Source organism: Populus nigra, chromosome 12 (assembly GCF_951802175.1).
Source record: "Populus nigra chromosome 12, ddPopNigr1.1, whole genome shotgun sequence".
NCBI lineage: Eukaryota > Viridiplantae > Streptophyta > Magnoliopsida > Malpighiales > Salicaceae > Populus > Populus nigra.
The window spans coordinates 1,008,407-1,023,013 of record NC_084863.1 but is presented as its reverse complement, the minus strand read 5'-3'; the positions used below and the strand labels follow the sequence as shown (position 1 = coordinate 1,023,013).

At 32.1% G+C, this 14,607-nt stretch overlaps 2 protein-coding genes and 1 long non-coding RNA gene across 7 annotated transcripts; 2 read left to right on the top strand and 1 right to left on the bottom strand.

The window, feature by feature from the left end:
- Positions 1-3,056: 3,056 nt before the first annotated feature.
- On the top strand, positions 3,057-3,838 carry LOC133669329 (uncharacterized). 2 transcript variants are annotated; one of them, XR_009833880.1, is made up of 2 exons: positions 3,057-3,203; positions 3,469-3,838. It is a non-coding gene; the product is annotated as an uncharacterized LOC133669329 (long non-coding RNA). The 2 variants fall into 2 exon arrangements; XR_009833879.1 differs by lacking the exon at positions 3,057-3,203 and adding an exon at positions 3,217-3,334.
- Positions 3,839-4,007: 169 nt separating this feature from the next.
- Positions 4,008-5,567, top strand: LOC133669852 (3-ketoacyl-CoA synthase 7-like). Its single transcript, XM_062090180.1, has 2 exons — positions 4,008-4,040; positions 4,112-5,567. Exons 1-2 carry the CDS (start codon positions 4,008-4,010, stop codon positions 5,405-5,407), a joined length of 1,329 nt encoding a protein of 442 aa, XP_061946164.1. The 3' UTR covers positions 5,408-5,567.
- Positions 5,568-5,757: 190 nt separating this feature from the next.
- LOC133669328 (uncharacterized) lies at positions 5,758-10,278 on the bottom strand. Of its 4 annotated transcripts, XR_009833878.1 has the most exons (7): positions 10,127-10,269; positions 9,515-9,674; positions 8,426-8,466; positions 7,797-7,859; positions 7,653-7,709; positions 7,351-7,559; positions 5,758-6,104 (listed from the first exon to the last, which is right to left on the bottom strand). XR_009833878.1 is itself a non-coding variant. In XM_062089420.1 (6 exons), the coding sequence occupies exons 2-6, from the start codon at positions 9,630-9,632 to the stop codon at positions 7,485-7,487; spliced, it is 354 nt and encodes a 117-aa protein (XP_061945404.1). In that variant the 5' UTR covers positions 9,633-9,659; positions 10,127-10,278; the 3' UTR covers positions 7,208-7,484. The 4 variants fall into 4 exon arrangements, 3 of the variants coding, with proteins under 3 accessions (XP_061945404.1, XP_061945406.1, XP_061945403.1); XM_062089420.1 differs by lacking the exon at positions 5,758-6,104 and having other exon boundaries at positions 7,208-7,559; positions 9,515-9,659; positions 10,127-10,278; XM_062089422.1 differs by lacking the exon at positions 5,758-6,104 and having other exon boundaries at positions 7,208-7,559; positions 9,515-9,652; positions 10,127-10,277.
- Between the last annotated feature and the right edge of the window lie 4,329 nt (positions 10,279-14,607).

Sequence of the window (14,607 nt, the reverse complement as noted above, 5' to 3'; positions counted from 1 at the left end):
TTTGGCGGCAGAAATTATCCTACAAACTGACTCCATGCATACGTAACAAAATATCGCCACTAATCAAACCGGTAAGAATAAGATTCACTGGCCTGCCTCACTGTCAAACTCAAGGTCAAATCTATTAATTTATACACACACTTGCTTGTTCCCCCCCCCCCCTCCACATCGGCTGCTACTTGTGCTGTGGACTGGTTATGGGACCTACAATGTAATCCAAAGATGATTGGGGAGTGTTTTTCACTCCTGTGAAGAGAGAGTGGTGATGAGCAAACACATATCACATTGATTTTGCTTTGAATGAATTTGACAATTTGTTCTCTCTTTTTTTCACTTGAAGTTTGCATTAAGAATGGCATGGTTTTTTCTACACATCAAAACTTGAATTGCTTTGATTGCTTTCTCATATGGGGTAGGGTACTCTTTAAAGATTTGCCCACTTGAAGACTCAATCTCTTTAACTCTCTCTCTTTCTTTCCCTCTCTCTCCCCCTCTCTCTCTCTCTTAAGGACTTGTAGTATATAAATGCATGGCCAGGGCAGCTCTATAGCTCCATTGCTAGCTTCTCAACAATGTTCTCAGTTTTCCTGAGTTATGGTGAATGAAGAAAGACGAAGGCCATATGCGCGGTTTACAATTGGGTGTGTAGCTCTTGCTGGAGAAGCAGGGCACGTGCAAGCTCTCTCCTCAAGCTTTCCTTGCACGTGCTCCCCTTCTCCAACATGGGTTTCTCACCTTTCCTCGTCTCTTTTCCTTGCATCATCCAGCTTGCACAGAGAAATGTAGCTTGGTGATATGGTAATGGTATGCCACAATGCTGACTTCATCTTTCTACTTTTTTTCCCATTACTTAATTATATATGACCTTGCCTCCCTAATCTTACAACATATATATATATATATATATATATATATATATGTTACTTTATGTCTATACTGTTGAGTATTGTTGTAAGTGAAGTGTTTGCTTTAAAGAGAGAGTTTGGGGGCATGCGGAGGAGGAGTATGAGTGCAGCTATTGAAAAAACACAGAACCTGAGGACCCCAACATATTATTAAAATCACTGTATCAGTGTGGCTCAAGGTTTAATCCTAGCTAGCCAGACACATGGGCTGTTAATGTCATGCATGCCAAAATCTTGGAAAAACGTTAACAGATAAACCTCAAAAAGAATATTTACCCGGAGATCATCAAGTGCTTCAAATAATCAATCAATTTGTTGATCAATTACTCATGAAATTATTTGAAATTAAATCATGGTTAAATTGATTGAATAAAAGAAATATATTATATAAGGCTGAATATATTAAAAATGTTATTTTAAAATATTTGAAATGAAAATACAGTTAATTAATTAATTAAAAAAAATATATGTTATGTAAAGATGAACATATTAGAAATATTAATTTTTATAAAATAAAGCTTATTTACATAAAATAAAAACATTTCTTCAAAATTTAAATACAAACAAAATCATTTTTATAGAAAACTCTATTAAAAAAAGGCTTTCAAAACTCATAATCTAAATTGAAACCGGGATAAATTGATAGAAAATAAATTAAAAATAGCTACAAAACTAAATTTTATATAAAAAAATAATGTAAAATCATAAAAGAAAATGAGTTACAAAAAGGATACCGAACCGCATTAACTATTCAAACTTGTAGCTTGTATCATTAGATTAGAAGCATCATAAAAAAAAATTATAAAATCTAATCTCCAATAAATCAAACGTTAAATGATGAAATTAAAAAAAAAAATTCAATCACACAAAAAATTATAATTAAAGAATGAATGTAAAAATTAAAATAAAAAATAAATTAGAAGCTTGAAAAAGAACTAGAGGTGAATTGAAAAGAAAAAAAATTTTAATAGAAGAAAAAGAAATAAAATGAATGAGGGTTACAAATAAATAAAATGAATGAGGGTTACAAATAAAACAACATAAATTTTAATTGAATGATGAAATTGAGAATCTATAAAATTTTAACAAAAAAGTCAAGAAAAAAAAAAAGAACTGAATTGAAAAAAAATATGACAAATTATAATTTAAAAACTAAATTGAAAATATAAAAGACTTTTATAAAAATGTCAAGGACAAAAATAAACAATAAAAAACATAAGGACTAGAATTAAAAAGCCAAAAGAAAAAATGATAGACATGTACTTTTTTTGGGAAAGAGAAAAAAAAAAGAAAAAAAAACCATCAGCGACAAACCACTTATTATCTGCCTCTACACGACACATCAATAGAAAGAGGACATAATGATGCTTCCAAAGACACGATGGGAAAGCAGGCTTGGTTACCAGATGATTTTGCACACGTCGTCCAAAGAGCGTGAACACCACCCACACGCGCCAATTTTTATGAATAAAAAATTATTTTTCCAACTTTAAAATACCAAAATGTCTTTCAAGAGCCTGGAAAGTATATTAAAAAAAACTTGTGGAAGGACAAAAATGCCTTTTGATGTATGTTTTTTTTTTTGTCTTTTATAAGGGTAAAAATGTATTTTTACTTTATTCTAAGAAGCAAAAAAAAAACCTTTATCAACAACTCTAATTTTTTTACTTCAAGAGTGAATAAGTAATGTTATTATTTTTAAAAAAAACAAAATAATCATTGGTTAACAATTCTAGATTATGTTGATAATAGAGGTAAATACATCATTATACCGTGTAAAAAATTTAGAAAAGATTAACATGTTCTTGAATAATTTTTTAATGATAATTTTACTATAGTACTTCACAGTAAATTATATCTAGTATTAGAGCGAAAAACTAAGTCCTTATATATTTTCTGTTAATGAGACATAAATTCCTCTCTTCTTTTTTTTCATGATTTAAAGCAACCATTGTTTCAGTACATCTTATTTATTTGTAATTGAGTTATACAAGTAAATACATCTTATTATTTACTTTTTTTCATAATAATATAAAAAAGTTAAATAATCATTAACTGAAGTAACCATGGCAGTCAAATCTGGCAATATGAGGCAAGTGGAGATTTCACTTTACCCTAGAAAGAGGGGGGGGTTTTGTTTCTTTCCTCTCTTTTGTGCAAGCAAAGCAAGAGGTTTTCGGAACTTTGATAGGCCATATGAGGTGTTGGAAATTGAAATGGAAAGATGGGGGACAAGGAGGGCAGTGCCAAATCAAGGAACCTTAAAATTCAAGCAATGGTTGTCGTCATTAACAACAGGTAGGAATATATCTGTGGGTCTTTGGACACGCAATGCACGAATCTCTAGACTTCAAAAACTTGCTCTGATCAAATGATTATGTCACTATCCAGGGTATGTTCATGTGCATGTACTGTTGTCTGAATCGCAGGTATACATAGCTTGTGCTACATGGAAAAACACCCATTTATCTAACAATTTTGTTCTTTACCAGGGCTTAAGGAGTAGTTCTTTCCCTTAACCTTTTCCTGTTGTTTTCTTCTAACTTTGGTCCATTTGCCACAGGGAATGGCGTTTTAAGGTGTGAAGCTCCAAATGTGTAGCTTATATTATCACACTGTCTTCAGCAAAAAAAGGATTGTGCAAAGAATTGATTGTCTATGAGGGTTCATAAAGGCAGCCATGTCCATCATGACTGCTCCATCTGGACATGCGTGACCAGTAAGAGCAAACCCTAGACGGCCTAGATGGAGAGATGACAACACGAGTGATTTTAATGTGCCACTGCGGTATTGAATTACTTGTCTGTTATGTTCCATGTATGTTGCTGTGGATGCCCGCTGACACCTTGATTCTCTATCTAGATGTCTCTGTCATCACTCTTAACCTAATATTTGTTACAGTGAATAGAGAGTTAGAATAGTTTTTTTTTCCTTGATTTATTGCAGAGGAAAATGCATGCTCCATAGATGTTATAGTTGCTCATTTTCTTTCCATGAGTCTTTAACCAGCCGTTTGTTATGCTTAAACAAGGACACACGTCCCTTCACAGAGTAAAAATAAATCCCGTTCACTCATATATAGACATTATAGCTTACTAGAGCATGATTCAAGATTCACCCAAGAACAGAAAAATGGCAAAAGATCAGAGCTTCATGTTAGAGCAAACCAGGATTGCTGAAATCTTAATCCTGGTTGCTGATTTCAGAGTGCTAGCAGGGTTACTCTCTCGGTGGCAATTGCTGTGTACCTTTCATTCAATTCCAACCGTGTTTATCTTGTTGACTTCATGTGCTACAAGGCACCAAACACTCTCCGAGTTCCCCTCTCCTCCTTGATAGAACTTGTAGAAAGATGGGGTAAGTTTGACAGCAAAACAATCGAGTTTCAAACCAAAATCAGTGAAAGATCGGGTATTGGCAACGAAACCTACTTGCCCACGGGAGTCCACCAATTTCCATGTGATCTTTCCTTGAGTTCTACTATTGAAGAAGTGGAAATGGTGCTATTCACAATAGTCCAAGACCTATTCACCAAGCACAGGATTGATCCGAAAAGCGTTGACATTATCATCACAAATTGCAGTCTTGTATGCCCCACTCCATCTTTAGCCACGATGATCAATAAATTTGGATTTAGAAGCAATATAAGGAGCTTCAATCTTTCTGGGATGGGCTGCAGTGCTGGCCTCTTGTCAATTTCGCTAGCTCGAGACCTCCTCGGAGCGCAAAACAACTCTTTGGCTCTAGTCCTCAGCGTGGAATCAGTGAGTTCCAACATGTACCATGGACAAGTCAACTCTATGCTACTGGCAAACTCCTTGTTTCGAATGGGAGGTGCTGCGATCTTGCTATCAAATCGCAAAAGTGACAGACAGATTGCTAAATATGAACTCCAACATCTGGTTAGGACTCATCTTGGATCTAAGGATAATTCATACAATTGTGTTGTTCAGGAAGCAGATGATGAAGGGTACACCGGAGTATCATTGTTGAGATCGATCCCGCAAGTAGCCGGAGAAGCACTGAAAACTAACATGACAACATTAGCTGCGCTTGTGCTGCCTTACTCTGAGCTAATCCAATATGGTCTATCAATTATGTGGAAGAAAGTTTGGCCTCCTGCAAAGAAGAGAGGCTCCTACATTCCAGACTTCAAGAAGGCTTTTGATCACTTTTGCATTCATGCTGGTGGCAGAGCTGTGATTGGAGCTATAAAGGAGTTCCTTAAGTTGAAAGATAGGGATGTGGAGGCATCAAAAATGACACTTTATAGGTTTGGGAACACATCTTCTTCATCAACTTGGTACTCACTGAGCTATCTTGAAGCAAAAGGTAGGGTTAGACAGGGTGACAGGGTTTGGCAACTGGCATTTGGGAGTGGATTTAAATGTAATAGTGCAGTTTGGAAGTGCATTTCCAAGATCAAACCAGATAATTTGAATGTTTGGTCAGACAGGATCGACCAATATCCAGTGGAAGTGCCAGCGGTAATGGATCATTGATGTGAGTTCAACATGATCGACAGAGCTCAAGAGGATCAATAAACTTGTAAATTTGTACTGGAAGCTTGTTAAATAAATATAAATTTCTGGAAACTACAATTTCACATGGATAGCAACTCGTAATCCATGAACTAACAAAATCAGCATGGTTTCTTTCTCATTGTTGTTTCAGAAGCTCATAAGTCCTTCTCTGTACGTTCTTATATTGCAAGCCAAATACTCAAATTCAAGTCTATATGGCAATCTAGGAAAATATCCAAGTTTTCCTAAAAATTTTAGCATCACAATTAGACAGCTATTATGTTAGACCAGGCAAAGAAATCAAAACCTTGAAGCATAAGATGACTACATGTAAAAACATTTGAAATTTAAATTTAAAGATTTGACAAAGGGAAACAAGACAAAGATGGCATAAAGAATCCTACCTTAACAGGGATAATGCTTAGACACATATTTCTTCACCCGTCTCCTTTACTTAATAAACCTTTGAACTCAACAAGAATACGTAGGCATAAAAAATGATGAATATACTATTGTGACCTTTTTAATTTCCTCCTCCATGTTAACTACTCTTTCATCCAAAACATTCTTGAGGCTTTAGACAACTCTAAATCCAGGGTCCAAGGAATTAACAGCACAAGTAATGCTTCCAACAAGCCCCTCGTTGTAGATTCCACCACATGCATTCCCTAGATTGCTGAGCATAAACAATAACAAAAAGAATTTAATATTGTTAGTCATTGTGTTATATTTAAATTTTTCTATAATCATGCCACCTCTATTTATTGATTGAAGATAGAAAGTTAGATGAGGTCAAGTCAGCTTGTCTCGGGTGGAGTTTGGCCTAGCTTTCAAGTAAGTGGTTGAATTTAAAATGGGAATGGTTGCAAGAGAGTGCAGACTGAGAAGACATATATTGCTCTCTAATGGTGGGAACTAGAGCAAGTGAAACCCAACACTCCACTTCTGCATCGATCGATGCAAACACAAAAGCGTTCAAGAGTTGGACTTAAATCCATGCAAGCAAATAAAACAATCCCCAAAAAACAAAAGAAAGGACTTAAAATTGAAACCCATCCCATTTCTGAAAACTCGAGATAAACTAACCCAGAAGGCCAAATTATCACTACATGCGAGGACATTAAGCTAACCAAGAAAACAACTCCTGTCTATAGGATCTCAATTCAACAGCATCATTCAATTTTATTGATCTAAGCTTAAAGTAACAGCAACTAAAAACAAGAAATGAAACTAAAGAGACTGAAAGAACAACCAAATAAACACTATCAAATTCTACAAGGCAAAGACCAAGCAACTTGAACAATAAAACCCATCAAGAGAACTGAAAAACATGCACAAAAGTTTATAACTTTAAGTAAAATGACAGAAAACAAAGAGAGTAGTACTGAGAGAGAGGGCTTGCTTGAATATAATTTAGGTTTTTTTTTTTTTTTTGGTATCACTTGAATTGCCCCAAAAAAACTTGAGATAATTACCCAGATTATTTGTTCTCTGTGTTTTGTTTAAAAAAAATGTTATCCAAATTGATTTGAATAATTTGAGTGATTCAGTTTTTCTTTTCTTTTTTAATATTGCTCGTCCCTGCTGCGAGGCAGGATAGGGAGGAGCATGTCTCTGGAACAAGGGGTGGAGAGCATTTAAAACCACAAATTCAGGAATTAAGTTTACTGCCATTGCTTTTAACGTCAGTGATTTGGTTAGGGCATGGCAGTGACAACATTCATGCAAACCCAGTTACTAGGTGAACACACAACAGAACTGTGTTATCGACAAGTAAACTAAAACGAAACATTAAAGATGCTTCAACAGGAGAGTTTCAACAAGGTTTTGCAGCTAATTTGATATCTAACCAATTTTTTCTAGGTGAAAAATACAATCTTGGAAAGAAAATTGTAAAGTTCAGAAGTGAGAATTTTCTCAACTGTCAACAATTGGCTGTTCATTCTGTGCTGTCAATCAAACAATATAAAAACCTTCAAGACACCTCATCTTCAGACTGTTCCACCTAACCCGAGCTCTATGTAGGTCAGTCTTGAAAGCTCCAACATCTGGATGCTCAGTTCTCAGTAAATGTATATGAGCAATTAGCACAATGAAAAAAAGTCGTTTGGCCCTCATCTGCTGATCTCATCTGTAGGACAAAAGGATACAAAGGTGATCGATTAGTAATGAAATTGTGAATTTGATGATGATATTGCCAAAGTGATTAGGTGAGGTAGAATACCTGTCTGGTTGAAAATTTAAGCTTTGTGTGGCCGCATTTTTCACATTTCTTATTTATCTGTAAAGAAAAAAACTTCATGTTAGGACTACCAGCAAATCCAAGCTGAAGGCAACCTGAAAATCAATTTCTGTCCAAAGTATTTACCTCCATGTCTTTCACTTCCATCTTTCCTTCAAAATGTGAGATGCCTAGATCCCTCCTCATATCCTGCACCAAAAGACACACAAGGACAATTGACTTCACAGCTTGAATTACCATGCATGATGAAAATGCCAAAGACATTTTCTCGGATATGTATAATCCACAAAAGAATAGTGATAATTAAATTGAAAGTAACCATAGGAATTCAAAGGGAGCATCCTACTTCGAAATTCTATAAGTTGCACCTGGTAGAACTTGTTGAAGGAAAAAAAACAAAGGAAAATAAAGAGATGGACAAGCTTGGATGCATATGCTTCCATAAATGACCTGCAAATGCACATTAATGAAAACTCTATGACATTTGACAACCTTAGTTTTCAATTTAATAATATTTACAAGTGCCTAGGTCTACTTTAACATTGAGAGATCATTTTCGACAAAAATATCTAAGAACCCAGATTCATAAAACCATTCTTCATAGGTTCCCCCTACATTATGGAGTGACAGCCAAACTCAATACTTTATATCCTACCAAATGCAATTTGCAAGAGAAAAGAAAAGGGAAAACAAAAAAGATTGCATGGTAACTCAAGAGAAAAACTTCATAACTCAACAGGTCAGTTCAGGCATACCTCAGAGCTGACTTGATAACTTATTTCTCTTTCACTTAGATCTGAAGACAGTGGCAGTAAATTCAGTTAGGTAGATTATCAAGAAAAGGCAACATAATATAGAGGGATTTCATGACAGATAGTAGACAACACCGTACAATTTACAATTTGTAAGACAGTGCCATCATGCAAGATATTAAAACTATACAAGATTACCCCCAAGATTCACTTCAGCATTGCAAATTAATGTCATGACAGCAGAAAAGGAACAGCCAGTGTTAGACAGAGACAGAATCGTAATAGATAATTTCAAGATGTAGCATTGCAGTTTGACATTGAACACATATACAAACCAAGCAAAACATGTGCATGGAGACCACCTCCCACCAAACACAGATAAACAGGAAACAGAAAAATTTTGGCACGGGAAAAGGCAAACATTAGTTGTTGCAAATTATAAAGCTTGTAAGATGAAAATTAACTAACAACTAAAAGAAACACATGATCCAGAATAACTACAGTGTATAGATTTGTTAATAAGGAACCTGCATAGATAACACTTCTGTTCTTATATTAGCATTGTATATAATAGGCTGGTCTGAGCCTTGAAAGAGAAAAGGATTGACAAGCATTATCAATGTGCAATATATTACTTTCCTTTGACCAAGCTTTAGAAAATTTTCAGAACTCACTAAATCCAGATTACAGTGAAAGAAACACCTTGTTAGCTGGATGTACAAACATAAAGAGTTTGTCTGGTCACAGTGCTGATTGGTGAGGCATTGCGGTGAACAATTTCAGAATTATCATCTGTGAAGCATAGATTCTTATATAGAAATTGACCAGGAATATTCTATCTCATATATGGGAAACATCAAAAACCAACCATGCATTGAATTTTTACCAGGAATATTCTATCTCTTATTTGGGAAACATCAAAAACCAACCATGCATTGAATTTTTGTTTTCGGTATGTAACAGTAAGAAAAGAGGGAAGGAGAAGGAGAAGATATAATCCAAATACCAGCAATACTATAAAATCTATGAAGGCATTAAGCATACACGCTGGCTGTTGCTCCTTTGAACTAAATAGATGATCATGAGCCATACCTTTTGCACTTTTCTTAAATTTGCACAAAGGGCATTCAACATGCTCCTTTGAATATAAAAACATCATCGTTCCACACAAATCACAGAACATGAAATCACCTCCTCGAGCATGTGCCATCTCAATGCTCCTTCTATCAGCTGCTTTCTACAGCCAAAGAAACTAAAAATCACCAAATACCATCAAGTTCCCTTGTTTTCTATCTAAAAACACATTCAATAAAAACAAATTCGAAGGTCCAAAAGCATGCTAAACACTTGATAAAATCCGCTGTTTACACCAAAATCAAATCTTCAATATATATAAAGAAGCACGATTTAGAGTTAAGACAGGAAAACCATAAACATAATGTCAATTTAAAGTCCACAATCAAGTTAAGGCATCAAAAAAGCTATTACTACAAAAAAAAAAATCCAATTTCAAGCTGAATCTAATAAAACCTTTACACTTGTTTTACTTTCTATAAAGCCAACGCATACGTGTTATATATATAATGAAAAACCCAAAATCTTGGCAGATAATCCTTACAAATCCATAAAGCTGTCATCGTCACAGACGAAACATCAAACACCACATGGAAAGGAAAGAAACTGGGTGTAGGAAAAAGAAATCACCTTTTTCGAGCTCAACCGAGCTGAGAGGAAAAGCAGGAGCGAGCGGAGAAGGAGACCCTCCCTCTGCGCTGGATTTCAAGGAAGTGGAAGGAGGAGGAAGCGAGCGCGGGGAAACAAAGTAGAGGTCACAAAACCCTCTGCCTCGAGGGTTTTACTCTCTCTTTTTTCTGTTAAACTATATTTTAGTCCTTTAAGATTCACATGTGCTCTCCTTTGAGTCTTGTAGTTTCAATGTTACCAATATCAGTTAAGTTCCTTTTTTTATAAAGAAATGTCAATCAAGTTTTTTTTAAAAAAATAATGAGTTCATTTGATATTAAACAACGAAAGAAATAAAGGTGGATTAATTTTTAAATATTTTTTAATTTTGAATAATTTTTTATTATTATTATTATCATACAAGTGTATAGCATTGAAAAATTCTAGAGATTTTAAAATTAACATTGAAGATTTAAATAAATAATTATTAGATATTCCTTTGAAATAGATTAATATTAAATTCTTTCTATTAAACAATTGAGATTTTATTTTTTAGATAGCTTTTGTCATGAAGGATTTCTAGATGCTTTTTAGATTTTTTTTAGTTGGTGTTTAAGAGTGCTTGGCAATTGTTTGATTTAATAATTTTTCATGGGTATCTATTTGAATCTTTAGTTTTTATTTCATTCCTTTTTTTCTTCAATTTAGCAATTATTTGATTTAATAATTTTCCATGGATAGCTATTTGGATCTTTAGTTTTTCATTTCATTCCTTTTTTTCTTCAATCTAGCAGTTATTTGATTTAATAATTTTTCACGGGTAGCTATTTGGATCTTTAGTTTTTCATTTCATTCCTTTTTTTCTTCACTCTAGCAGTTATTTGATTTAATAATTTTTCACGGGTAGCTATCTGGATCTTTAGTTTTTCATTTCATTCCTTTTTTTTCTTCAATTTAGCACTTATTTGATTTAATAATTTTGCATGGGTAGCTATTTGGATCTTTAGTTTTTCATTTCATTCCTTTTTTTCTTCAATCTAACTGTTATTTGATTTAATAATTTTTCACGGGTAGCTATTTGGATCTTTAGTTTTTCATTTCATTCCTTTTTTTTCTTCAATTTAGCAATTATTTGATTTAATAATTTTGCATGGGTAGCTATTTGGATCTTTCGTTTTTCATTTCATTCCTTTTTCTTATTTAATTTAAACTATAATCTCCATGGTTTTAACATTACTATAGCATTTGAAACAAGTTGGGCAAAAATTTAAAAAGAGTTAGTTATTTTTTTATTAATATGGGTGTCCGGACCAGCTTGTATGCATCTCGACTAATCTCACGGGCCTTGAAGTTAATGATCATGTAAACCTCTAGTGATTATCATATTAACAACCACATGACTCAAACTTGAGAATGCATGAAAAATAAACTTTTTAATTTCAAACCAGAGTTAATTTTTATTACCATATAAGTTAGCTTTAATCATTTATTCTCTGTTAACATGAAAGATAGCTTAACACTAATTATATATAAATTCTTTTGGGCCTGATATTATACTTGGTGTGTTCATAAAATTTAATACAAATTTTTTTTTATCTTCTAGCTGGAATCTATTTTTATACTTAATAATCTATCATTTTATTTCCGTAAGATTTTTTATTTTTTTGATCTCTTGAGTCAATTTACTACTCCATTAATCTTCACCAATATCTTAAAAAATCTCAATAAATTTTACCTGAAATTGCTCCAATCATTGTTTTGTTGATTCTAGTAGGGACCTAAATGATCGAGACTCGTGAAACTTAAGACAGTTTGACAAAGCTCCCCTCTTTTCTATGTTGTATCATGCTTTCATGCTTTCTTGGTGTGAAGTAAAATAAAAAATGAAATGTATTTATTTATTTTTTCATCATCAAGTAAGATAATTTATGGACTAATCAATCCATTTTTCCTTACAAAGCAAGTGATCTCTCCTATTGGACCATGTGTCTTAAAATGGAGACCGTAAATCCTCACACGCCAACATATTTTCTAGTATTTTAAGAGGGGGTCAAAATAAAAAATAAAGCATTTGAGTTGAAAGTGGATTAAAAAAATTAACGATATTAATTTTAAATAGTGTTTATTTGGCACTGTGGTAATTTTTCAAATTATTAAAAAAAATATTAAATTTATTTTTTTAGATTTTTCATAGTCTTGATGTATTGATATACAAAATTTTAAAAATAAAAAATAAAATTTTAATTAAAAAGCACTTTTTTAAAAAGCACACTGCACCACCTTACAAACCACAACAAAATATGGTAAGCTAGTAAAATAAAATAGAATAAAACAAGGTTTAAAACCAATAAGGATTTGATGGCTAGTTAATTTTATTTTATTTTCAAATTTATTATAGTATTTCTTCAATTCCCTTCATTCCACATCTAATTCTACCCCCATGTTATAGTTTTTTATTTCTTTAACAAAGGAGGAGGCAAGTCCAAAAAGGGTTAAATGGGAATCTATCTCGAAGACCTCAATTCTACTATAGGATTTTAATCCTAAAATACTAATTCTTTTTTTCTTTTGAGAATTCAAATATTAAACATTGATTTTAATTTCGAAAATATAGACTTTATTAAACAATCCATGGCCGTTAATGGACAAAATGGTAAGCTTTGACGAGACAAAGGTCACGGGGCCTATGGGTCTATGAGATTCGTGAACAAATGCTACAATCAACTCAATTTGTAGCGTATCCTTCACTCGTAATTGCCATTCCTCATTAAGGGATTAATTACTGGTTGAACATGTGAAATATTTTTACTATAATAATATTTTTTTTAATATTAACCTGATTAAATTTAAATTAATTTTTATCAACTCAACTCAATCGTTAAAAATTTAATTATATCAATTAGGTTTTATGATATTAATATTTTACTTGTTTTAATTAGAAATCCAATTTGGATTAACTTTAAATTTTATATTTTAAAAATTAATTCATTGGATTATGATTAGATTTTTTCTACACACTTCATATGCTTCATTGACCAGTTCATTTAGTGGGAAAAAAAGATTAAAAAAAATTATACATAATTTTAACAATAAATAAAGCATTCTCTTTTTTTTTTAGTTCAACGTGGGTGTTCAGGTCAGCTTGCGCGCACCTCGACTAATCCTATAAGCCCTGAAGTTAATGATCATGTAAATCTTCAATGGTCATTATATGAACAATCACAGAGTTTAAATATAAAATCACATAAAAAATAAATTTTTTAATTTTAAGTTTTTATCATTAACCACCACCTAAATAGTTTAAATAAAGCATGCTTGACCTCACGCTCGAGTGATGGAGAAAGGAGAAGACTACAATTTATTATCGGGTAAACTTAGTTTTCTAGCGTTTGATAAAGTCCAGCAATCTCCCCATCAAAGTACCCCACGACATGATGCGAGTGGGGCTCGATCAATTGACATACCTGTATAATGGATATTTTCGGGCACTGTGGTTGCGCTGTAGTTTATGATTTTAGATGTTTTTTAAAATAATTTTTTATAATATTAATATATTAAAAACATTAAAAAAACTAAAAAAAATAACAATTTAATATATTTTTACATCAAATATATCTTTAAAAAACACTCAAAAACAATTCAAAAAAACTCTTAAATATATTTTCATCATCATGTCTCACATAAAGTATACAACTTATCGTGATATACATGTTTGTTTTTTCATTTTGTAATTTACAAAAATAGTATTGCGATGAACCCATGCAAGCTTTTTCTTTTTAATATTTATGATTTTATTTCTCTTTAATTCAAAATGTTTTTAAATTTAATCTAAAATAAAGTTATAATTTCATTTGCTTCTCGTAAAATCAATCTTTACAATCAAGTGGAATGCGTTTTCAATTTTTTAAACATCATAGTAGAAAATGCATTCCACTTGTTTTATACACACACCAATTATAAGTTAAATATTTTTTTAATGTAACAAAAATATTTATATCATAGAAAACTATTTAGTATTATTATTAAACTTGATCCAACAATAAAATTTTAAAATTTATCGATTTAATTTATTATATAACATGGGTTTATAATTAAACTACATGAGGATTACCTCGATATAACTTTGTCAACTTGACTGATTCAAAGATAACTAGATTAAATAATTAATTTTTATTACCGCGTTTTATATCACATCTTAATTACTATAATTACAATATATATTTCTTTCTCTATAATTTTCATTTAAATCTAAATTCAAAATAACAGTAACACGATAGACAAATCAAGTTATCACTTGTACAATATCTTAAGAACCTATTTTTAATTTTATAATTATAATACTTCTCAACCTTGATTTTTTATTTAAAAATATAGTTGTTAGATTGAATTTAAAGTTGATATAACTAGATAATTAAATCATTATTCATCAAATTAACTTTTAAAATCAATATATTTATAAAATTATTTTTAGAAGAAAAGATAAAAGATAAAAATCTCAAAAA